The sequence below is a fragment of the Musca vetustissima genome, unplaced genomic scaffold (genome assembly GCF_032173495.1).
Source record: "Musca vetustissima isolate MV318-11 ecotype Yass unplaced genomic scaffold, APGP_CSIRO_Mvet_v1 utg1998, whole genome shotgun sequence".
Taxonomy (NCBI): domain Eukaryota; kingdom Metazoa; phylum Arthropoda; class Insecta; order Diptera; family Muscidae; genus Musca; species Musca vetustissima.
Window position 1 is genome coordinate 143,891 of NW_026884959.1, and position 25,611 is coordinate 169,501.

At 37.1% G+C, this 25,611-nt stretch overlaps 1 protein-coding gene across 1 annotated transcript in view; it reads right to left on the reverse strand.

Annotated features, from left to right (window-relative positions):
• Positions 1-31: 31 nt before the first annotated feature.
• The window catches only part of LOC133332057 (titin-like), a 32,342-nt gene continuing 6,762 nt past the window's right edge, over positions 32-25,611 (reverse strand). Inside the window, exons 5-10 of the mRNA XM_061540438.1 lie at positions 25,289-25,363; positions 2,732-6,885; positions 2,381-2,521; positions 701-2,281; positions 144-647; positions 32-70 (exon numbers count right to left, since the gene is read on the reverse strand). Of these exons, the coding sequence (XP_061396422.1) occupies positions 32-70; positions 144-647; positions 701-2,281; positions 2,381-2,521; positions 2,732-6,885; positions 25,289-25,363 (6,494 nt within the window). The remainder of the gene's footprint in view (positions 71-143; positions 648-700; positions 2,282-2,380; positions 2,522-2,731; positions 6,886-25,288; positions 25,364-25,611) is intronic.

Consider the following 25,611-nt stretch of genomic DNA (forward strand, 5'->3'; position numbering starts at 1 on the left):
TTATCGTCCTCATCGACAGTGTGCGACTCAATTATTTCTTCTGGCAGCTCTTCAATCGGAATGGATTCGGCTGGCAATTCGTCGGATGGTATCTGTTTAATATCGACGGTGGCAACAGGTATGTCGTTGTTTTCGTCCTCTACAAATTGTATTGTTGTCAGTTCGTCTGTCTCATTGTCTACGGGTTTCTTGAAAGATCTGGTCTTTACGGTTTTCTTCTTCTTTTGGCCATCAGAAGTTTCGGTTTCCAAAACGGTTTCTAGTTTTGGCAATTCCAACGATTCAATTGCATTATCGTCTGGAACCTGGGCCTTTTCTACTTCTTTTACAGTCACAATGTATTTCGGTTCTTCTCCTTCGTCTTCGATGATTTGAATTTCCGTTATTTCATCTTTGTCGACAAGCGGCTTCTTAATAGTTTTCTTTTTGATTTTACGAGTTTTGGTTGTGCCATCTTTATCAGTGTAGTCCTCGGTAATAGTTTCCTCAGGCAATTGCAAGACGGGTTCGACCTTTTCTTCCTCCAACTCTGGGAGTGGTCCAGTAAAATCTTCGACAGTGACGGTGGTAACCGGTTCCTTTTCATATTCCTCAACAGTTTTTATTTTCGTAATTTCCATTTTGTCACCCTTTATCTTCTTGATCACCTTAGTTTTCACAACAGTCTTAGTTGGAGTGCCGTCTTCCTTTTGAGACATACACGAACTTCTTCTGGAAGTTCCTTGATATCTTGAGGTTTATCTTCCACAGGAACTTCTTCAACAGTGACTGTGGTTTCGGGTTGTTTGTCATCTTCTTCGACGGTTTCGATCTTGGTGACTTCTTGTTTATCACCCTTAACCTTCTTGATCACACGAGTGCGGATCTTCTTCTTCTTAGGTTTGCCATCTTCAGAAACTGTCTCAACGACACGAACTTCTTCAGGAAGTTCCTGGATTTCTTGTGGTTTCTCTTCCACAGGAACTTCTTCAACAGTGACTGTGGTTTCGGGTTGTTTGTCATCTTCTTCGACGGTTTCGATCTTGGTGACTTCTTGTTTATCACCCTTAACCTTCTTGATCACACGAGTGCGGATCTTCGTCTTCTTAGGTTTGCCATCTTCGGAAACTGTCTCGACGACACGAACTTCTTCAGGAAGTTCCTGGATTTCTTGTGATTTCTCTTCCACTTCAACCTCTTCAACAGTGACTGTGGTTTCGGGTTGTTTGTCATCTTCTTCGACGGTTTCGATCTTGGTGACTTCTTGTTTATCACCCTTGACCTTCTTGATCACACGAGTGCGGATCTTCTTCTTCTTAGGTTTGCCATCTTCGGAAACTGTTTCGACGACGCGAACTTCTTCAGGAAGTTCCTGGATTTCTTGTGGTTTCTCTTCCACAGGAACTTCTTCAACAGTGACTGTGGTTTCGGGTTGTTTGTCATCTTCTTCGACGGTTTCGATCTTGGTGAGTTCTTGTTTATCACCCTTGACCTTCTTGATTACACGAGTGCGGATCTTCGTCTTTTTAGGTTTGCCATCTTCAGAAACTGTCTCGACGACACGAACTTCTTCAGGAAGTTCCTGGATTTCTTGTGGTTTCTCTTCCACAGGAACTTCTTCAACAGTGACTGTGGTTTCGGGTTGTTTGTCATCTTCTTCGACGGTTTCGATCTTGGTGACTTCTTGTTTATCACCCTTAACCTTCTTGATCACACGAGTGCGGATCTTCGTCTTCTTAGGTTTGCCATCTTCAGAAACTGTCTCAACGACACGAACTTCTTCAGGAAGTTCCTGGATTTCTTGTGGTTTCTCTTCCACAGGAACTTCTTCAACAGTGACTGTGGTTTCGGGTTGTTTGTCATCTTCTTCGACGGTTTCGATCTTGGTGACTTCTTGTTTATCACCCTTGACCTTCTTGATCACACGAGTGCGGATCTTCTTCTTCTTAGGTTTGCCATCTTCGGAAACTGTCTCGACGACACGAACTTCTTCAGGAAGTTCCTGGATTTCTTGTGGTTTCTCTTCCACTTCAACCTCTTCAACAGTGACTGTGGTTTCGGGTTGTTTGTCATCTTCTTCGACGGTTTCGATCTTGGTGACTTCTTGTTTATCACCCTTAACCTTCTTGATCACACGAGTGCGGATCTTCGTCTTCTTAGGTTTACCATCTTCGGAAACTGTCTCGACGACACGAACTTCTTCAGGAAGTTCCTGGATTTCTTGTGGTTTCTCTTCCACTTCAACCTCTTCAACAGTGACTGTGGTTTCGGGTTGTTTGTCATCTTCTTCGACGGTTTCGATCTTGGTGACTTCTTGTTTATCACCCTTAACCTTCTTGATCACACGAGTGCGGATCTTCGTCTTCTTAGGTTTGCCATCTTCGGAAACAGTCTCAACGACACGAACTTCTTCAGGAAGTTCCTGGATTTCTTGTGGTTTCTCTTCCACAGGAACTTCTTCAACAGTGACTGTGGTTTCGGGTTGTTTGTCATCTTCTTCGACGGTTTCGATCTTGGTGACTTCTTGTTTATCACCCTTGACCTTCTTGATCACACGAGTGCGGATCTTCGTCTTTTTAGGTTTGCCATCTTCAGAAACTGTCTCGACGACACGAACTTCTTCAGGAAGTTCCTGGATTTCTTGTGGTTTCTCTTCCACTTCAAACTCTTCAACAGTGACTGTGGTTTCGGGTTGTTTGTCATCTTCTTCGACGGTTTCGATCTTGGTGACTTCTTGTTTATCACCCTTAACCTTCTTGATCACACGAGTGCGGATCTTCTTCTTCTTAGGTTTGCCATCTTCGGAAACTGTCTCAACGACACGAACTTCTTCAGGAAGTTCCTGGATTTCTTGTGGTTTCTCTTCCACAGGAACTTCTTCAACAGTGACTGTGGTTTCGGGTTGTTTGTCATCTTCTTCGACGGTTTCGATCTTGGTGACTTCTTGTTTATCACCCTTGACCTTCTTGATCACACGAGTGCGGATCTTCTTCTTCTTAGGTTTGCCATCTTCGGAAACTGTCTCAACGACACGAACTTCTTCAGGAAGTTCCTGGATTTCTTGTGGTTTCTCTTCCACAGGAACTTCTTCAACAGTGACTGTGGTTTCGGGTTGTTTGTCATCTTCTTCGACGGTTTCGATCTTGGTGACTTCTTGTTTATCACCCTTGACCTTCTTGATCACACGAGTGCGGATCTTCTTCTTCTTAGGTTTGCCATCTTCGGAAACTGTCTCGACGACACGAACTTCTTCAGGAAGTTCCTGGATTTCTTGTGGTTTCTCTTCCACAGGAACTTCTTCAACAGTGACTGTGGTTTCGGGTTGTTTGTCATCTTCTTCGACGGTTTCGATCTTGGTGACTTCTTGTTTATCACCCTTAACCTTCTTGATCACACGAGTGCGGATCTTCTTCTTCTTAGGTTTGCCATCTTCGGAAACTGTCTCAACGACACGAACTTCTTCAGGAAGTTCCTGGATTTCTTGTGGTTTCTCTTCCACAGGAACTTCTTCAACAGTGACTGTGGTTTCGGGTTGTTTGTCATCTTCTTCGACGGTTTCGATCTTGGTGACTTCTTGTTTATCACCCTTGACCTTCTTGATCACACGAGTGCGGATCTTCTTCTTCTTAGGTTTGCCATCTTCGGAAACTGTCTCGACGACACGAACTTCTTCAGGAAGTTCCTGGATTTCTTGTGGTTTCTCTTCCACAGGAACTTCTTCAACAGTGACTGTGGTTTCGGGTTGTTTGTCATCTTCTTCGACGGTTTCGATCTTGGTGACTTCTTGTTTATCACCCTTGACCTTCTTGATCACACGAGTGCGGATCTTCTTCTTCTTAGGTTTGCCATCTTCGGAAACTGTCTCGACGACACGAACTTCTTCAGGAAGTTCCTGGATTTCTTGTGGTTTCTCTTCCACAGGAACTTCTTCAACAGTGACTGTGGTTTCGGGTTGTTTGTCATCTTCTTCGACGGTTTCGATCTTGGTGACTTCTTGTTTATCACCCTTGACCTTCTTGATCACACGAGTGCGGATCTTCTTCTTCTTAGGTTTGCCATCTTCGGAAACTGTCTCGACGACACGAACTTCTTCAGGAAGTTCCTGGATTTCTTGTGGTTTCTCTTCCACAGGAACTTCTTCAACAGTGACTGTGGTTTCGGGTTGTTTGTCATCTTCTTCGACGGTTTCGATCTTGGTGACTTCTTGTTTATCACCCTTGACCTTCTTGATCACACGAGTGCGGATCTTCTTCTTCTTAGGTTTGCCATCTTCGGAAACTGTCTCGACGACACGAACTTCTTCAGGAAGTTCCTGGATTTCTTGTGGTTTCTCTTCCACAGGAACTTCTTCAACAGTGACTGTGGTTTCGGGTTGTTTGTCATCTTCTTCGACGGTTTCGATCTTGGTGACTTCTTGTTTATCACCCTTGACCTTCTTGATCACACGAGTGCGGATCTTCTTCTTCTTAGGTTTGCCATCTTCGGAAACTGTCTCGACGACGCGAACTTCTTCAGGAAGTTCCTGGATTTCTTGTGGTTTCTCTTCCACAGGAACTTCTTCAACAGTGACTGTGGTTTCGGGTTGTTTGTCATCTTCTTCGACGGTTTCGATCTTGGTGACTTCTTGTTTATCACCCTTGACCTTCTTGATCACACGAGTGCGGATCTTCTTCTTCTTAGGTTTGCCATCTTCGGAAACTGTCTCGACGACACGAACTTCTTCAGGAAGTTCCTGGATTTCTTGTGGTTTCTCTTCCACAGGAACTTCTTCAACAGTGACTGTGGTTTCGGGTTGTTTGTCATCTTCTTCGACGGTTTCGATCTTGGTGACTTCTTGTTTATCACCCTTGACCTTCTTGATCACACGAGTGCGGATCTTCTTCTTCTTAGGTTTGCCATCTTCGGAAACTGTCTCGACGACACGAACTTCTTCAGGAAGTTCCTGGATTTCTTGTGGTTTCTCTTCCACAGGAACTTCTTCAACAGTGACTGTGGTTTCGGGTTGTTTGTCATCTTCTTCGACGGTTTCGATCTTGGTGACTTCTTGTTTATCACCCTTGACCTTCTTGATCACACGAGTGCGGATCTTCTTCTTCTTAGGTTTGCCATCTTCGGAAACTGTCTCGACGACACGAACTTCTTCAGGAAGTTCCTGGATTTCTTGTGGTTTCTCTTCCACAGGAACTTCTTCAACAGTGACTGTGGTTTCGGGTTGTTTGTCATCTTCTTCGACGGTTTCGATCTTGGTGACTTCTTGTTTATCACCCTTGACCTTCTTGATCACACGAGTGCGGATCTTCTTCTTCTTAGGTTTGCCATCTTCGGAAACTGTCTCGACGACACGAACTTCTTCAGGAAGTTCCTGGATTTCTTGTGGTTTCTCTTCCACAGGAACTTCTTCAACAGTGACTGTGGTTTCGGGTTGTTTGTCATCTTCTTCGACGGTTTCGATCTTGGTGACTTCTTGTTTATCACCCTTGACCTTCTTGATCACACGAGTGCGGATCTTCTTCTTCTTAGGTTTGCCATCTTCGGAAACTGTCTCGACGACACGAACTTCTTCAGGAAGTTCCTGGATTTCTTGTGGTTTCTCTTCCACAGGAACTTCTTCAACAGTGACTGTGGTTTCGGGTTGTTTGTCATCTTCTTCGACGGTTTCGATCTTGGTGACTTCTTGTTTATCACCCTTGACCTTCTTGATCACACGAGTGCGGATCTTCTTCTTCTTAGGTTTGCCATCTTCGGAAACTGTCTCGACGACGCGAACTTCTTCAGGAAGTTCCTGGATTTCTTGTGGTTTCTCTTCCACAGGAACTTCTTCAACAGTGACTGTGGTTTCGGGTTGTTTGTCATCTTCTTCGACGGTTTCGATCTTGGTGACTTCTTGTTTATCACCCTTGACCTTCTTGATCACACGAGTGCGGATCTTCTTCTTCTTAGGTTTGCCATCTTCGGAAACTGTCTCGACGACGCGAACTTCTTCAGGAAGTTCCTGGATTTCTTGTGGTTTCTCTTCCACAGGAACTTCTTCAACAGTGACTGTGGTTTCGGGTTGTTTGTCATCTTCTTCGACGGTTTCGATCTTGGTGACTTCTTGTTTATCACCCTTGACCTTCTTGATCACACGAGTGCGGATCTTCTTCTTCTTAGGTTTGCCATCTTCGGAAACTGTCTCGACGACGCGAACTTCTTCAGGAAGTTCCTGGATTTCTTGTGGTTTCTCTTCCACAGGAACTTCTTCAACAGTGACTGTGGTTTCGGGTTGTTTGTCATCTTCTTCGACGGTTTCGATCTTGGTGACTTCTTGTTTATCACCCTTGACCTTCTTGATCACACGAGTGCGGATCTTCTTCTTCTTAGGTTTGCCATCTTCGGAAACTGTCTCGACGACGCGAACTTCTTCAGGAAGTTCCTGGATTTCTTGTGGTTTCTCTTCCACAGGAACTTCTTCAACAGTGACTGTGGTTTCGGGTTGTTTGTCATCTTCTTCGACGGTTTCGATCTTGGTGACTTCTTGTTTATCACCCTTGACCTTCTTGATCACACGAGTGCGGATCTTCTTCTTCTTAGGTTTGCCATCTTCAGATATTGACTCAACGACACGAATTTCTTCAGGCATTTCTGTTACCAGATCCTCCGTTGTATCTACATCGGTTTCTTGTACCGTAACTGTGGTCTCTGTCGGTTTATTGTCTTCTTCGACTGTTTCAATCTTAGTCAGTTCCTGTTTGCCACCTCTGACCTTCTTAATGATGCGCGTACGAATCTTCCTCTTACGGGGTTTGCCGTCTTCCGATACTGTCTCTACTTCGTGTATTTCTTCGGGAAGTTCTGTTATTTGTTCTTGTGATTTTTCTTGTGTTTCTGTGTGTTCGGATGGTGTGTGTTGGGATGTTTGTGTTGTATCTGTATAATAGAATGTTAGGAGGGTTAGTATGGTTATCAGTTGTTTGTGTTGTTGTTGTTTTATTAATTGTGTATTATGTGTTTTTGTTGTTGTTGTTCTGGGTTTCGAATTGTGGAGGGTCTTGAAAAGTATTACGCCATGTTTCTATTACGCTCTATGTTGTCTAAGTGCTAGATACTTACCGGAAAGTTCAGTTACCGTGTAAGGTGTTATAGGAGGTTTGGTCGATGACGAATCGACATCGTCGTGTGACTCTGTAATTTCTGTGATTGGATGAGATTGTATTGTATCTGCTGTGAGATATTCTGAAAAGTTTACAATGTTAACAACGGTATTTGCTAAGGGCTTCTCTGCGACTCTGGCAGTGGAAGTGTGAACAGTGTTGGTGATTGCGGATTGTAAATGGTGATCGGGCTCAGTGTCAGCAGTAAGAGTTTTGCTTTGAGGAAATTTGCTTTCGTGAAGCTGTTGTTCTTTTTCCAGCATCTGCTGGGAAGAGAGTTCGTGTAGTGGTTGTGTGGGTTCAAAGGTGGTATGGGCCGTGTGTGTTGCCATTTTCAGTTGTTCTGAAATGGGAGTTAATGTGTCAGCGGGAATGAGTGTGGTGCTGAGAGCTGTAGCGTGAGGCTCATGCCTTCCCTTTGTGGGTTCTGTGATTTGGAATTCAGGTGTTAGAATTGATTCTGTATGTTCGTAGGTGTTCACAGTGCTTGTGCTATATGTATGATTGGGTGTAGTTGGGGTAGCTTCGACTTCCAGCGTCTTTGGCGCTTGTGGTGTTTCGAGCGTGTGTGTGCTTTCTGTGGGAATCGTTTCGGTTTCTTTGAGATACATACTTTGTGTTTGAATGCTTGCGAGTGGCTGCTGTTCTGAGGGCTTTTCCAATATCATCTTAGATACATCCTGAGCGGTTGTAATGTCTGTGGTAGTTGCCAAGTGGTGTGTGGTCTCTGCCAATGCGATGTGAGCTTGGTGTGTTGTGGTGTCGCCTGTCCCGCGCAATTTGTGTGTACTTTCAAATGTGGTAACAGTGTGGGTACTTATATTTTCCTGGAGTTGATGTGTTTCGAGTGGTTTGGTATGACTCTTTTGGGGAATTTGCTGTGGTAGTGAACCAATGCCGGTATCAGTTACGACTTCTTCAGTAATGCTGGCCTTTAATTCCGGCAAAGCAATGGATGCAATGGTCTCTTCGGTTTTAGGTCTAAAGTCACCACTTTCGTCGCCAAAACTATCGTAAACTTGAACGGTGGAGGTTTGTAGCAAATGTTGGTTTTCGGAATCGATGGCAAGGGCCTTTTCGTAGTTATAGGGCACTGCTTCTAGGTTCGGTGTATCTTCATAGGTGGTGGTGGCTTCAACGGTCTGAGCTTGAAATTTGCTAGTATCCTCGACTACGTTGGGATACACTTCCGGTAGCCTTTTCAAATCGTATGATTCAGTTATGGAAATGATGCCGATATTTTCTTCAGCTATCAAAGCTTTGAAATCGTCCTGAACCACAATCGCATTTTCCTTGCCCAGTTGGAAAGGCTCTACTTTGGATTCTTTGGTGAACACTTGTTCAGTCGACACTTGCGGTATTTGTTGCGTGCTTTCGTTTGTGGAAATGAGAGCTTTTTGTTCACCCACTTTGGGAATGTCTTTGAGTGGTGCCGTTCCTTCATAGGTTAAAACTTCGGATATGGTTTTTTCTAATTGTGGTGGTGTTCTTGTGACACCTAAGACCTGTTCACCTTTTGGCATTTCCAAAGGCATTGAAGATTCCCTTTCCAAAGTCGTTGTTGAGCTTATCGTTTGTATCTTGGTGGTAGCGTCCGTAAATATAGTTTGGGCCTTATAGTCCGGGACATGTGCGTCTTCCAACTTTTCAACTTCTTCCAAAGTCTTAATTTCTTCTATTACTAATTCGTCCTTTGTCGTTTGAAGCTGAGGCTTAGCACGTAACATTTCTCCTTGGAACGGCCGTAGTTCAGTTTCTCTGTCCATAGCGGTGTCAAGTTGTTGCATTAGTGAATGTTGCACCACATCCTCGCTGAGTGTCTTTGCCACGTTGGTTGACGCTTGAGGAATTTCAAAGCTCGTTGCCCCTTCAAAGGTCATATGTTTGCTGGTTATGGTTTCCTGGAACATACCTTCAATAAATGCCTTTGGTTTCTCTTGGCTCGGTGCAAAATCTTTAATTTCGAACTCTTTTTGTAGTGCGTCCTGCAAGGTCTCAATGTGTGTGGTTCTGAAGTGTTCCTGCATAGTTAGATTAGCCTGCCCGGTAGTCTCTTTAGATTCACTTAATTGTCCCGACCTTTCCAAACATATGGTTTCAGTTATCATGAGTTCTTTTTGTGATCCCTCCATATTCGAGGTAGCTGTAGCAGGCTTTTGTTCCATTGCAGCTGTATCATGAGTGGTCTCTTGGGTCCTTACCTCTTCCACAAGTGGCAAAGTAAGCTGTTGAATAGGCGACATTTTAGATGCGGTTAAAGGAGCTGATTTGTCAGCATCCAAGATTCCTTCTAATTCTGCGGTCTGATTGGCGTCTATTATGACAGCCTGATCGAAGACATGTTGAATTTTTGCCTTCGAGGTTTGTGGTAATGGGACGTCGGCTACGTCACCGAGGCTTTCAAGGATGTCTGTTTTGTTCACCATGCCCAGTACCAGAGAACGTTCGTCACTTGCGGGCTTGGCTTGGTGTTTTTCTTTGTCCATTTCCTTCATCTCTGTAAGGCTTTCCATTATTTTAGGTTTGGATGACAATGGTAAATTATATGCCTCCGTTATTGAAGATTTAGCCAATTTCTCCGTTCCAAGTGTGCTCTTGTCCATGGTTTGCTCATGTTCCATAATTAAAGCCCTAGTTTCTTCCAAAGCATACATCCGACTATCATGTAGTCCAGTTGTCAAGAACTCTTCTTTTAGCCTGCGATCTTGTTCTTTGGTCGTGATACTTTCCAGTACCAATGGTTGTTCGGTTGTGGTTTCGGTCAAAATATCACTGCTTAAGTTGGCTTCCACAGCAGATGCTTTGAATTCCTCCAAAGCTGTGGTGGAATCCTGCTGCTGTACTCCTTCTTTGAGTGGTAACTTCAGATGGATGTCATGTGTGACCAGCTTGGCTGAATCCGGACTACTGTCTGTGACCTTGTAGTCGGCAGATGTTTCCATAAGTTGTTCTTTCTGGGCAATGGCCAAGAGTGGCTGGGTTGTGTGAACCACTTGGACCTCTTGGGGTTTGTTCAAATCCATGATATCTAAATCTTGTTCTCTGTCATATAGATCTACAGATTTGACCGAAATTTCTTGCAGCATATCAACATCAATGCGTTGACCTTTGGCTTCCAATGACGGTATACCTTCAAATTTAGCTGGAACTTCTAATAATAGTTGCTTCTGCACTTGAATGGATTTCAATAGTTCAGAACTTAGTTTTGTGTCCGCCAAGGTTTCCTGTGGCATTTTAATATCAGCCTGTATCACTTCTTTGTCGCTGACATTAACTTCGCTTACTCCTAAGGCGGAGCGATATTCCTGCATTGAAGTATTAGCTATTGAAATGGATGTTGGAAGGGCACTATGATCATAGGTAGCTACAGATTCCAAATCTTGCGTTTCACTACTCAGAGCCGGTATAAACTCTCGATCCAAAGTTCTTAAGGCCTTTTGCTCCTTCAGTTCATTTTGGATAAGTGTTTGAGATTGTTCCACAGTTTCCGATGTAAATGTTTCGGCAATTTGCAAAACAGTTGTGGCGCCCAAGGTTGCCTCCTTAGCCGTGGGTTGTTCCTGTACATCAAAAATACCTTCTTTGTCGTGCACTGGTATTTCCATTGCCTCAATGGAATGTGCTACCTCCATGTTGTCCTGCGTTTGTTGCATTTCAGGCTTCTTTATAATGGGCAGGTGGCCGGGTAAATCCATTACCGTTTGCTGTGTTTCTTGAACAGCATGTTGATGCGCAAGGTACTGCGTTGCGGTAGGTTTCTCATATTCTATTTTAACATGGGAATCTTCAGAAGTTTCCAAAACCATTGATTCCATGGTTTGCAAATATTTCAATTTTTGTTCGTCTTGTCGCTCGGAAGCCTGATGCGTCTGTGGTGTCTCCAGTTCTGGTTGTCCAGATAAGCTCTCAGAAGTATATATCTCGGAAATTTCTAAATTCACGGAACTATCGGCGATGCTGGGTTTGATTTTGATTTCTTTAGCTTTATCAATAGCTGGCATAGCGGTATCGGATTCCAGCAAAATTGTGGCATAAGTAAGACTGGCATGAGTGGCATCCACTTGAGCGTGGGCCTTTAATGGTTCGACTGCTTGGCTATCGAGAGGTTTCGTTGTCATTTCAGTTTGTATTTGTTCCACATTGGGTGCTTTCAATTCCTTTCGGATGGACTGTTCTCCGGCCTTTTGAAGTTCTGGCTGTTCGAAGGGTTTCAGAGCATTTTCTCTTTCGACCATTTGTTGGTCTGAAACGGTTAAGGCAATGAGATTTTCTGTCACAGAGGTTTCAGTTAGGCTAGCCATTTTTGGTTTTGCACTTTCCAGTGCTGCTTCTTTTTCTTGGATTAACACTTGGCCCACATCGGCCACAATTGTGGTGCCGTCGACATTAGGTTTTACTTTTTGTGAAGTGGGTAAACCAAAAGCCTGCTCCGTGACAGAGTCCAAAATTTGCTCATGTTGGGTTTGAGCGACTGCTGTGAGGGCTGCGTTTAATGTTTGTCTGGGGGCAGATTTAGTTTCCACTTCGGGCACGTGTAATTCTTGACTAGATTCGTTTGTAAGAGTGGTGGTAACTTCATGACTTACCAAATGGGGAACTTCACCCAGCAATTCTGCCCTTGAGGATTGGGTCTGAGGTATTGCAAGGTCTTGGGGTTTGGCTTCTTCGACAAATTCCTCTTTGCCCGTTAGATGTGTAAGTTCTTGAAGTTGCACCTCAGCCTGCTTTCCTTTGTCTGTGGGAAATGTAGCGTTCAATTCCATCAAAGGACTTTGTAGATCAGCTGCAGAGGTTTGTAAACTTTCCATAACCACCAATTTATCCATGGCTTTTTGTGGAAGTTCTGATTTCATGGCAGGCATGTCTCGAAGCGATTCGATGGGTTTATTTTCACGAATTTCTAAAGTTGACGAAATGTCATTGACCACTTGCTTGGCTTTCGTTACAATGGGTTTCGGTTTCTGATCCACCAACTCGTGTTCAACTTCAGCAGCAAATGGCTGTTGAGCTTGGTAAGATTTGTGTTCCACAAATGAGGTTTGTGACTTTTCTTGTGGTAGTTTCGTGTCGGGTTTTAAGTCTTTAATGGTATCGTGGACTTGCACGTGTGCTACTTCGACACTCGATTCTGTTGAAACCATAGTTTGGGATATTTCCAAGGACTGGGGTTTATTCAAGTCGGGTTCCTTGTCCATGTTTTCAGCACTTACAATCTCCTGTACAACCAAACCCTTTTGGGAGCTAACCACCACAGTGGTGTGACTTGCTTCGGGTTTGGCTAATTTGTTGGTCGTTAACGGCTCAAGATTTTCTGATACCACTATTTGTTGTTGTTGTTGAGCAGGCTGTATGGGTATTAAAGTAGAGGTGACATGTTGTCCACTGGGTTTTGTTTGCGGCTCACTTTTAAAACTTTCTTCCACTAGGGTCGATTCAACCACGACCGATTTTCGTTCTGATAAGTCCTTGCTACGCTTAGCCTTAGTTTTGGCGATTTTCAGAGGTGCCAATGCATTAGGTTCTTCTACCGGCAATTGTTCAACCACACTGGGTGCATTAAGTTCGACTTCCTCGAGAGTTCCTCTAACCACTTCTTGCGGGCGTTTCACAGCCTTGATTTCTTGTTCGATTTCCATTGTTTGGCATTGTTCTTGAATCACAACATGTTGTTGTGATATTAAAGATTCATGGGCCTTGGCCGTCTTGGGCTTGTCCTCGGTTCCCATCATAGGCAACTCGCTTAAGGCCGTAGATTCCACCGACTCGTGGGGCATTGAAAATGGTGCAATGTTTTCGAATATTGGAGTCTCAATGCCCTCGACTGTCTCCAGAATATTCTGAGTTTCTTCCTGTTTGGCATCCACAGGGCGAACCACCACCACATCTGACTCCTGTTTTGAGATTTTCAGTTTTTTCTGTTTTTTCGTTTTCTTTTCCAATTTTTGTTGTTGCTGTTGTTGTAGTTGTTCTGTAATCAATGTGTCCTGTGTGTATTGGACTTGTTTATGTTGTTCTTGTATCTGTTCATGAACTTCCACTTGTTGTATAATTTGTTGCTGTTGTTGTTGTTCCACTAATGTTGTTTCTGTGAATTGTGATTTGCAAGCGAAATTTAACTAAAATTTTGTTCTCAAAATTTCTCTTACGGAACAAAAATGAAAACGTCTAACACAAACTTTTGTTGTTACAACACAAAAAAAAATTGGAATTCACAATTTCCCTTGGAGGGGCTGTGTTTTTGCTGTTGCTTGTTTAGTACTGTACAATGAGTTTTTGTTTTTTTTTTTTGTGAGAGAAAAAATTCAAATTTCCCCAATGGGGAAACATTTTTAGATTTTTTTTTTTTATAAAGTGTTAGATTTGTTATTAAATATTTATGTGTTCTTTTGTCAGACCATGAGAGTAGACAATAAGTAGAAGAATACAGAGGAGAGAGAAAGAGGATGAGACCGTGCTTGAAACAGACAAACATTTTCATACAAATATTTGTTGGTAATATTACTAGGTTTTTTTATTTATTTTCTTTTTCAATATATTTTTGGAATTATTATGCAAGAATTTTTGGATTAAAATTTGAAAATTTTTATCGATTTATAATATGAAAATCTATTTCTGATGAATTCCAATTCAGCTAAATTTGTCTAAATACAAAATTAATTTTACAAACTTGAAGTCAGAAATAGTCAATTCAGCAAGGAGTTTCATAAAGAAAAAATCTCGCAGGAATCTTTTTCTCAATCTTTTTCTATAAAAAAAATCATTTAAAGTTTTTTATTGAATATTCAAAATCTATTCAGATAAGTTTTTCATTAAAAAAAATTATACAGCGATTTTTTTACAAAAACTGTCAATTCAGGGAGAGTTGCATAGAAATGTTCAATTAAGCTAACTTTTGAAAAGAAAAAAATCAATTCACCAATCTTTTTTCTATAAAAATTTTCGCAGAGAAAGTCAAACTTTTTCTATAGAAAAATATCAGGTCAGTGAATTATTTTCCAATTCAGCAAACTTTTATAGTAAAAATTAAGAAAATCCAACGAACATTTCCCATACGATGTTCAACGAACACCTTATAAAGAAAATGTTAATTCAGCAATTGGCACAGTTATTTTTTCTTTTATAGGAAAAAAACTAATTTTTTGTCTACCCTAAATTATTTCAGCCAACCTTTTTTTCGAAAAAATATAATTCAGTAAGTTTTTACGTAAAATCAGCAGAAATAGCTAATTCAGCTAACATTTTCTATAGAATTTTCTAATTTAACATAGATTTTCCATTAAAAATATTAATTCAGCTAACTTTTTCCGCAGATAAAAATAATTCAGCGAACTATTTTTATGGAAAAATTCATTTCAGCCAAGATTTTTCATAGACAATATCAATTCAGCTAAATGTTTCTATAAAAAATTATATTTAACAATTATTTTCCAATTCAGCTAACGTTTCCTATAGAACAGTTTAAGTAAATTCATATACTCTATTCAACGAAATATTTTTTTTAGAAAATACCAATTCAGCAAAAGTTTTCTATAGGAAAAACTTCTTCTATTGACAAAAAAACTAACTTTATCTGTACGCTAAATTGTTTCAGCCAACTTTTTTCTTTCGTTAGAAAAATTCAATTCAGCTAACATTGTTCATAAACATTCGAATACAACCCACATTGTCTATTGAATATATTAATTCAGCTAACTTTTTTGAAGAAAAAATTAATTCATCTAATTTTTTCCGAAGACTAACATAATTCAGCCAACATTTTTATAGCAATATTGAATTCATTCAATTGAATTTGTCATACAAAAATTTCGATTTAAAAACAAATATAATTCCGTAAGCTTCTATTGCAAAAATGTTCTATAGTAAAACTAAACTCAGCATAAAAAGCCAATTCAGCTAACATTGTCTATCGAGATTTTCAATATAACACAAATTTTCCATTGAAAACATTAATTCAGCTAACATTTTCCGCAGACAAACGTCATTCAGCGAACTGTTTTTTAAAGAAAAATTCATTTCAGCCCTTATTTTTCATAGATAACATCAATTCAGCTAATTTTTTCTGTAGAAAAATTCTATTAAGCTAAATTTGTTAATAGAAAAAGGCAATTTAGCAATTATTTTCTTTAGAAAAAGACAATTGAGCAAATGTTTTATTCTTTGAAAAAAGCCAATACTGCCAATTTTTTTTTTAATAAACCGGCTTAATACTGTGGCAACATTTCCTAAATAAAACTTCTGCTGAATTGATTTTTTTTGAAAAAAAACAACAAAAATTCTTGCATTATTTCCAAAAATGAAAAGAAAAAATTATATTTTTTTAAACTAAATTTTAACTTACCTTCATTTTGTAATATATTCGATTTGAACTTGAGATTTAGAAATTAGAAATTAAATTCCGCAATCAAATCAACAGGCTTGGCATAGTATATTATAGCAGTACGTTTAGCTGGAGTTGCAGAGCATAATTGTTGGAAAAAGCATTGGTTGGCTGGTTGGTTGGTCGCTTAGTATTCAGCTGGGGCTTATATGATAACAGAATATTTAGGCGTTTTTTTTTTTGGCAAAACTAGAAGCAGTTAAAAGAGGCTGGGAGGTGTTTGTTCATGTAATTTAATAAAGTTAAACAAATTAGTGATTAGAGGATACAATGGAGCCTGGAAATAGTTTTAAGAAGTTGTGGTATTAGATAAGAAAATAAAAAAAAACAACGAAACGTTTGTAGAGAGTAAAAGTGGAAAAGAGGCAAGTCCAAAATTAAAAAAAAAATGATGTTAAAATATTTTTGGGTTTTTTTGTTTGTTTACCAAAATTAGTGTTTTTTATTTGAAAGTTATACATTTGTATAATGCCATTTAGTTGTTGATGTTGTTGTTGTTGTAATTTGGAAAAAAATATATATATAGATGTTGTCATGGCTGGGTTGTTGTAAAAAGTTACACAATTTGGTTTTTATATATTAAAAAGAAATGTTTTATAGTTGCTGTTGTTGTCATGTTGTTGTTGTTGATGATGTTTTTTTTTAATTATTATTATTTCTATTATTATTATTTTAATTAAGTTTAAGGTTGGCGGGTTTGTTTTATTTTATTTTTCTACAGTGGTTCTGAATCTTCTATTTCCAAACCTTCATCGACGATTATGGTACGTTCCTCGACGATTGTTTCCTCTGTTTGTTAAGTTTTGGTTTTGGTTTTGATTTGTTGTGGGATTTTGCAAGTGGTTATCAAAAGCCAGCCAAGCATTTTATTTTCAAAAGCATTTGTTGGTGGTCAATTGCATACAAATATGTAAAAAAAAATTAAAATAATCAAAAATCAAAATTAATAAAAAATATAATTTCATAAATATTTACAAAAGCAAAATATTTTTAATATCAAACTTAAAATTAAACAATTGCCTACAAGCAATGCCTGCTTACCAATTTTTATATGAGTCACAGCTTCTCGACTTTCATAGACATGTGTGGTCTCAACAGTCCTCTATACAAATTGTTTTGTAGCGAATTTTTGTGGTTGTTGTTGTAATTTGTTTTTTGCAAGAAAATAATTTTAAAAAAAAGTTCATTATAAATGCATAAATTCCTTGATGGAACCATACAAGAACCAAACACAACTAAATGCAATCACATAAATACACAAGCAGAAAATCGAATCCATTTAATTGAGAAATAACAATGTTAAATTTTCTTTCCAATTCAAAATTTTTAACTCAAAAATAAAGGCGCCATTAGGGGCACATTCAGACTCTAAATCCATTCGATTTGAAACGTCACGTTAATTCTGTTCACAAATCCATTGATTTATATTAGACGTATACGCTATTGAATTGACATTTGATATCGAGAGGATTTCGTAAATCTAAACGAGGTTTAAGGCGCGTTTAGATCATAGCTATTAAAAAGATAATGTGCAGTATCTCGATTTAACTCAATAATATACAATAGTTGTACAGTTCACGAACGAACTACACCTTTTTCACATGTTATTCAAAATATATCAAATGTAATTCGAGAATTCCATTTGTAATTCACAACATATAATTTGCAATTCGAGAATTCCATTTGCAATTCACAACATATCAGCTGCAATTCGAGAATTTCATTTGTAATTCCGAGAATACCTTTCGAAATTCATAGAATTCCATTTGAAATTCATAAACTTCCATTTGAAATTCCAAGTATGTGCGTTTGAAATTCATAAAATTCCACTTGAAATTAATAAAATTTCATTGGAAATTTAAATAATTCCATTTGAAATTCTTAACATTTGATTTGAAATACATAACATTCCATTTGTTTTTCATAACATTTAATTTTAAATTCGAAAAACGTTATTGGTAACACAAAAGGAATATGTATGAATTTGAAATGAATTGTTATGAATTACAACTGAAATTTTATGAATTACAAGTGAAATGTTATGAATTTCAAATTGGATTCTTTGAGTTTCAAATGGATTTCTTTGAATTTCAAATGAAACTCTACGAAATTCAAATTGAAATATTTGAATTACGAATGAAATTTTTTAAATTTCAAATGTAATTTTTTGAATTTCATACGAAAAGTTTAAAATTACAAATGAAATGTGGTGAATTACAAATTACATACTCGAATTACAAGTGAAATGTTATGAATTGCAAATTGAGTTTTCGAATTACAAATGAAACTCTCGAATTGCAATTGAAAGGTTTTGAATAACATTTGAAAAAGGTGTAGTTCAAATGAACGATTCAATAAAAAGAGCGATTGAACTAGGTCTTACAAAGTCGTTCTTTTTAGTTCATTAAAAGAGCGAACGAGAATAATTGTTCCTCTTAGTTCAAAAGTGAGCTATTTACAGATTTAGTTCGGTTTTGTTTAAATTAAAGTGACGTCGATCGGGTAACTCTTTCAAGAACGCAACTGAACGGTTTGGAGAGCGATGAAGTATTAAAGGAACGACCAAACTAAAATGACAGTTGATTAAAAGAGCTTTATTATCAACGAATGAACGATTGAACTTAAATACCGACATAGTTCATTTAAAAGAGCTGGACTAAAAATGGCGATCAGCTAACTGAACTAGATAGAACAACTCTAATGGAAACGTAAACAAAAACAGCTGACAAATCAACTTTATATCATTTTAATACTAGCCTAAACAGCTAGGATTTTGTAGCTCGATTTAGAAGGCATAGTCTAAACGTGACTTTAGGCTATCGACTCGATTTTAAAATCGAGGTACTAAATCATAGATGTTTAGACTAGTATTTAAATGATATAAAGCCAATCAGCTGATATTTGTTTACATATACATGTGCATTTCTAATTTCACATAACGGGTAAGGATTTTCATAATTCTAATAGGAATTTACTCGATATTTGGTAACAATTGTTATCAAATGTTACTAGATGTTGTCTGTTTACTCCAAAGTCCCATAAAAGAGATAGAGCTAGTTTGGCAGTTTTACGCTGAGAACTTATTGAATGTTACTAGGTAAATTTCTTCCAATAAGGTTTATCCAGCACAATTCAATGTATTTCAATCAGCTGTTAATTTGAAATTTTGACCAATGTCAAAAAAATTTCTTATTTTATGAATTTTAAATGAAATTAAGTGATATTTTGCAAAATCTTACTGGATGTTGTTGGTTTACTTTTCTCAGTATTATTGCAAAAGAGAATAAAAACAATTTACTCTCTGAAATAGAACTTATTGAGTAAACAGCGGTATTTTTAAGTAGAAATGATGCATTTTTGGTACAAGTGCAACCCTGCCTTTTAACAAAGTTGTATTTGTAATTATCTCGATTACGCACAGGATTTCGAGCAAATTGAAATAATGATTGAATTTGATTTTGTATGGTAAATCGAGGTAAAATCAGTTATTTAATTGGGTTTATGCACATTATCAAGTTAAAAGCTGTAGTGTAAACTACCTTAAATGAAAATTATTAAACAAAATTTTGCTTGCAAGATTGCGGATTATATATTCTGCATGTGTACGCATTAACAAGTAACAATGAAATAAAAAAACTCAAATACATAACTGAACTATATTTCTATAATTCTTTTCTTTTATATTTATTTTTTTCAGATATAACCCCAAACAAAGAAGGTAGACACTACTTCATGAGAATTTATTAGACATATAGTCAATGGAATTGACAATTTAAACCCACTGGCTTAACGAAAACCAGTACAATGTAAATGTACTATAAGGTAAGTTATGTTTCGAACTAAAAATAAAATATATTGAATGTAGTTTTTTTTTTTTTTGGGAATGGCGAAAAATATTACTAAAACTCTAGAATAAGGAACGAATCCGGAATGTAATGTACAAAAAATTAACATTTTAAATTTAGGAATTTTTACGTAAAATGAACAGCTAAAAGTATGCAATACTTTTGTTTAGAATTGCTATCATAACCGAGGCTTTACAACAGACAGTAGAGTTATTGTTGTGAATTAAGAACTCCGACAGGACTCTGAAATTATGAACTAAAATACAGTCGTATTCGGTTAAGCACAGACGCATAATTTCAGTAAAATGTTTTCTCTTATGCAGAATTTTCAATTAAAAGGACTTCGGATAAGTGAAACTAGTTGCGCAATATCTGACAAATGTGAAATTAATAAATAATGAAATGAATTTTGGTTGAAAAAAGTGCACAATTATTTTATAGATTGCACATACAAAAATTTTATGAAATTCTTTGTTTTATTAATATATACCCTTTTTTCGAAATAAGTTTATAATTTTTATCAATAAAACAAAAGCTTCTTAGAACCTTTTTCCTTTTTTTATTTTTAACTAATTAGAAGTTTTTTTCTATATACGCTATTATTTGGCATGTATGCAAAGGAATTGACAATTTAAATCCATTGGATTTATTAAATCCAATACAATGTAAACGTACTAACTAAAGAGATGGATTGAAAACAAGAGAAGGGAAAAACTATGTGATGATAAAGAATTTAAAATTAAATTTCCATTCAGAAATTCAAAATAATTTCTTAAAATCAGCTATCAACTGTCCTGTCTCTGGTAAACGTAGGGTAAGAAAGTTAGATGTAGTTATTGAAGAAAAATGCCTAAAAGTAGGCAATAACATTTATATGTAACGAATTATTCAACTAATTCAAAAAACCAGAAGAGAGAATCTTCGTTATTTATTTTCTCAACCCTTTTTTTCTGAACCCTATTCACAAAATAGAACATAAAAACAGAAACCAAAAACTTTAAATTCAATAAATCAAATCAAAAAAAAACAACGCTCAACACAAAACATTAAACGCCAAACCTCTTTCGTGGCTATCTTCCAGTCCTGACTGATGAAATCTTCCCGTACAAATTTCCTTATAACTGTCTCAATGGTTATCTCACACGTCTGAATCATACGTATAAAGGCCTTAAAACCTACTGTGGCCGCCAATATGGTTTCCTCTTCGCTCGACGATTCACTCAAGATTTCCGATATTAGCTCTTCGTGACCCTCGCGTTCGACCAGCTGCACCAACGCCGATTGGGCTTCGGGTTTTTGCAAGGCAATGAAAATATTCTGTTCATACAAATAGATAATCTCTATAATTGTACAGCCATGGCGTACAAGTAGACCGATAGTGGCCAAGTCCCGTAGTGCAGATTCTCCAATGCTACCAAACGAGCTGGCATTAATTGTTTCCAGTAGCGTATTGACTTCGTGATATTGCTTAATTTCCATGACATCGTGCATGGTAATGGTTTTGGAGGAGATTTTAGAACGTATGGATTTGATGGTTTCACTTATTTCTATAGATGTTGATGTTGTTGTTTTCGATGAGGAGGTCATGGTGGTGGTAACAGTCTCTCCCTCCTCCACAACTGTGGTGGTTGTCATTTCAGCATCAGCTACGGCTCGATCTTTGACCTCCATTACCTCGGATTTACCACTTTGTTCTACCAAAATGGAAACAGGTTTTCGCACCTTAATCACTTCCATTGTTGTTTCGACTTCAGTCTGGGGTTCTTCGATGGTTGTTACCACCTGAGTTGTTGTTGTTGTCTGAGTTGTAGTAGCCGTTTCCGTTTCACTTTCACTTGTCGAACAATAAGGCTGGGCCACAACCACCACTGGTGCCAATTTTTTCACCACTTTCTTTTTGCCTTTACCCTTGCCCTTGACGGTGGTGACTTTCTCCTCCACCACTGTCGATGTTGTGGATATATCAAATTTAGCCCTGGTCATGGTCATGCCAATCTCATTGATTAGCTTGCATGTATAGAAGCCAATATCTTCATAGGTGACATTTAGAATTTCCAAATAGGCCTCGGTCTCTTCTACGATCATATGATATTTGTCCGATTCCCTAAGTTGTTTGTTATCGAAATACCATTGAATATCTAAAATAAAATGTTTTTTTTTTTTGGTTTTCCAAAAAAGAAAATTATGGAAATTTAGTTTTTTCTGCTGCCTACACTGTACGGTGCGTGAAGTGGGTCTGTCTGATACGTCCATTTAAATACGAAATAAAAACAAAACAATACCTGGTTTTGGATTTCCTGCAAATTGTACTTTGAACTTAGCCTTTTCACCTGTTGCCGCACGACAATCGTGCATTTCATTGACAAGCGATGGCGTGCATTTAGCAGCTATAAAAGCACAGCATAAAAGAGATAAAAATAATAATAAAAAATAATATATATAGTCCATTATAGCAAAATTGTTTAGTAGTACATAAGTGTGGAACATAAAGTCGGGGATTGTGTTGAGAGATATTGTGCTTATGTTTCCAATATGAAAAATGTACTTACATGAAGTTCGCTTTCACAGTGTTGTCTGAATTGTGTCTGTTTTTTTATATATGTATGTATATAGTTTTATAAGGTTTTTGTATATAAATATTTTATAATAATCATATTTCACTGTAGTGGAATTGTCTAAATTCTTAGATAAGAAGAAATATAAATTCTTTTCTAAGTTGTTATGACCTTATAGGGGATTTGTAATATATGGAAGATCTAAAATTTATTCACGTCTTAAAGTAGGTCTTCTATATAACAAAAGATCTTTAAAAACCATATAATTTATAAAAGTTAATGTACTACATATTTTACATATAATAGGCCTATAAAAGTTCTGCCCTCTAGAAAAGTGCCATGATATCCATAAAAAAAAATTACAAAAATTTAAGGTCAAGTCTGTCATTTATAGAATTGTTTGTTTTCGGTTTTTCGAAATGCCATGAAATGATTCTTAACTATAGTAATATTGATGATGGTATGTTAATAAATTGACCATAGAGAGTCCTCTATCCGCATCAACTCTTCAGGATAACACAAAATTACAGGAGACAGCGCCACCTGGTTGAAAGTGGTAACAGTAAATAAGAAAGGACTTCAACCACTGCTTCAAATTCAGGTAGGCATCGTTTCTAGACAATGATAGATGACAGTCCTATCAGCTGGGATAGGTTACAGCAGACCAACCATCATTGATAAAGAAACTAATGCGTCACCTGGTGAAAGTGATAACAGTAAATAAGAAAGGACTCCAACCACTGCACCAAATTCAAGTAAGAATCGTTTCTAGACAACTATAGATGGCAACCCTATCATCTGGGACAGGTTACAGCAGACCAACCTTCATTGATAAATAAACTAATACTCCCAAGAGGAGAGAAAAAATGGTTCTCGATATTATGGAAACCTGTAGAAGTTCTACCCTCATTAGGAGAACTGTTAGAATTGTGGAGGGTCCGAAACTATAAAAAAAACCTGTAGAGGGTCTCCTATATTTTCTATCTATAGAAGACATTGAGGAACCATGGGTCTTCTATACATAGGAGACATATAGAGGCATCGTTATCTATAGAATACTTGTAAAGAGTTCGACATATGTGTAGAAGGTGTTATTCTACGTAAAGAAAACATAAAGCGGGTATCCTGTATATAGGGGACTTATAGAATCTCATCGATTTATAGAAGACCGTCGTTGTTTATATATAAGATAGGTAAGATGAATGTGACCTGTAGAGGCCCTTCTGATCTCTAGAAGATCACATGGAAGATTTAATAGAGGATATCCTATTTATATGAGACTGGTAGACTTTATTTTATGTATGGGAGACCTGTTGAGGTATTTCCGTAGAATAGGGTTAGATAGGGTTTTTATTCAATAAAACTTGTTGATGATTTTCAATATCTAGGAAACCTAGGAAGGCTCTTCCTGTATGTATAGAAAGCTAATAAAATAATCTCATAAACATAAAAGCTTTATTGTATATCTATGGAAGATTTTGAATTGTATTCTGTATATAGAAACCTGTAGAAGTTTTAACGTAAAGGCTCTGTTGTGAGCTGTAGATGTTCATTTATCTCTAGCAAATCAAGTATACGATCTTCTATTTATAGAAGACCTGTTAAGGCTCTTCTCTATATAGGAAGATATGTAGAGAGTTTTCAATATTTCGGAAACCTATGGAGACTTCTATTTATAATATATCTGGAGATCGACTTTAAATTTGTCTTCTATATACAAAACGTCGATGGTAGATTAAGAACAACAAGGCCATTTCTAAAAAACACGATGTTATGTCGCACCAATATGAAGGGTGGTAGGTATTGGTATAACTCTAACTGGTCTATATAGTGGTAAAAGTTCTTTACAACGACCAATTGGTGTATATAGAGACCACAGGACTTTATTAAGACTTTAGGTCTTTCTTAATAACCAATCGGTCTATATAGAGACCCCAGGTCTTTATAAAAATGGTCTATATGTAGGCAACAGGTCTTTATTTGTCTATATAGAGACTACAGGTCTTTAGAAAGATCAATTGGTCTATATAGAGACGCCAGGTCATTCTGAAGACTAATTTGTCAATGTAGAGACCCCTGGTCTTTATAAAGACCAATTGGTCTATATAGAGACACCATGTCTTTATAATGACCAATTGCTCTATATAGAGACCCCAGGTCTTTATAGGTCTTTATGGAGACCCCAGGTCTTTATAAATACCAACTAGTCTATATAGAGACCAAGACCAAGGGTTTATAACGACCAATTGTTCTATATAGAGACTTCAGGTATTCATAAAGATCAATTGGATTATATAGAGACCCCAGGGTTTTATAAACAATTTTTCCAATATCTGCTTATAATCTCCTGTCTATAAAAGACATTGAAATTACAAAATCAATTATTTTAAATAATTCCACTTTATTAAATACTGTAAGTTTTTTTTCTTTGTAAAGAAAATATGTTTGTCTGTTTTCAGTGTTAAAATATTGACATTGAATTTTAGAAAATTAAAAAAAAAGAATTAAACATTTACAAAGCCAGAGGATAAAAGGTACTAAAACTCCTTTAATTAGCATTAAGGTTAGACTAGCGGTATGTGGAAAAGGCATTATCATTAGAAATACCAATAATATTTTTTTATGGATCTGTTAGTAAATTTTGAATTATCAAATAATCTAGAATGAAATTGGTCTTGGTGAATGGTTCGAAATGATTTTGTTAAAATAATTTTTGTGGGTGGTAAATCAGGGTAATTTTTATTTTTTTTTTAATTTTTTCATAATTTTGTTTTTCTAAATTGTTCAGCTTAATATTATAAAACTAGTTAAAATATTTTTTAAAATTAAAAAAATAAATGGCGTATACTTTTATTTTGGGGGAAAGGGTAAATTAAGGGAGTTGTCAAGTAATTCATTTTTTGAGAGAGGGGAGGGAGATTTGCACTTAATTTTGAATCAAAAAGAAAAAAAAAACTGAATAGTTTAAGCTCAAGAGCTTTAGACCTTTGTGTATTGTAGTTGTAGGGGTATGCACACATATACAAGGTCACATGACAAAACAATAGGTGGGGCCATATAGTACATAGCTGTACAGTGGGGACAAAAACGTTGTGTTTTTAGAGGAATAGTCCGAAGAAATGAAAATTACAAAGACAACAAGATTATATAAATATAAACATATTTATATATAAAGAGAGAGAGAGAGAGAGGGTAAGAGAGAGAGGCACAGTAGAGTATATAAACCAGTGAGACAAACTGTAGTTCGTATCAAAAAAGTCACGTTAAAACACATATACACAAAGAAATAGGGATAACAATTATTTATCACAAAGGATATTCAACATGTAATTGTTTTTTCAAACACACATTTATACATTTAGCCGAAATGGCTAAATTTGATTTAAATAATTTTCAACCTACCTTTAAGAGCCCTTTGCATTTCTTCCATATGAGTCACCCATTCTGGTTTGCGATAATCCTTGGATCCAACGATGCCTGTGTTTTATTTAAAAAAATGGCAAATTATAGAAAAGATCGATTAGTAATTTGAAAGAAATATATATTTTCAAAGTTACAAAAAGAAAAAAAAATATTATTAAAGTGTAAAAAATATATGTGTTTTTTATATAGAGTGTCAGTAAAATGTGTGTTAAGTTTTGTGATTTTTCAAAAAAAATCTATAGGGATTTAAGGGATTTTATATACACGGGAAAGGATAAGAGATATACTGAAGGGTAAAATAT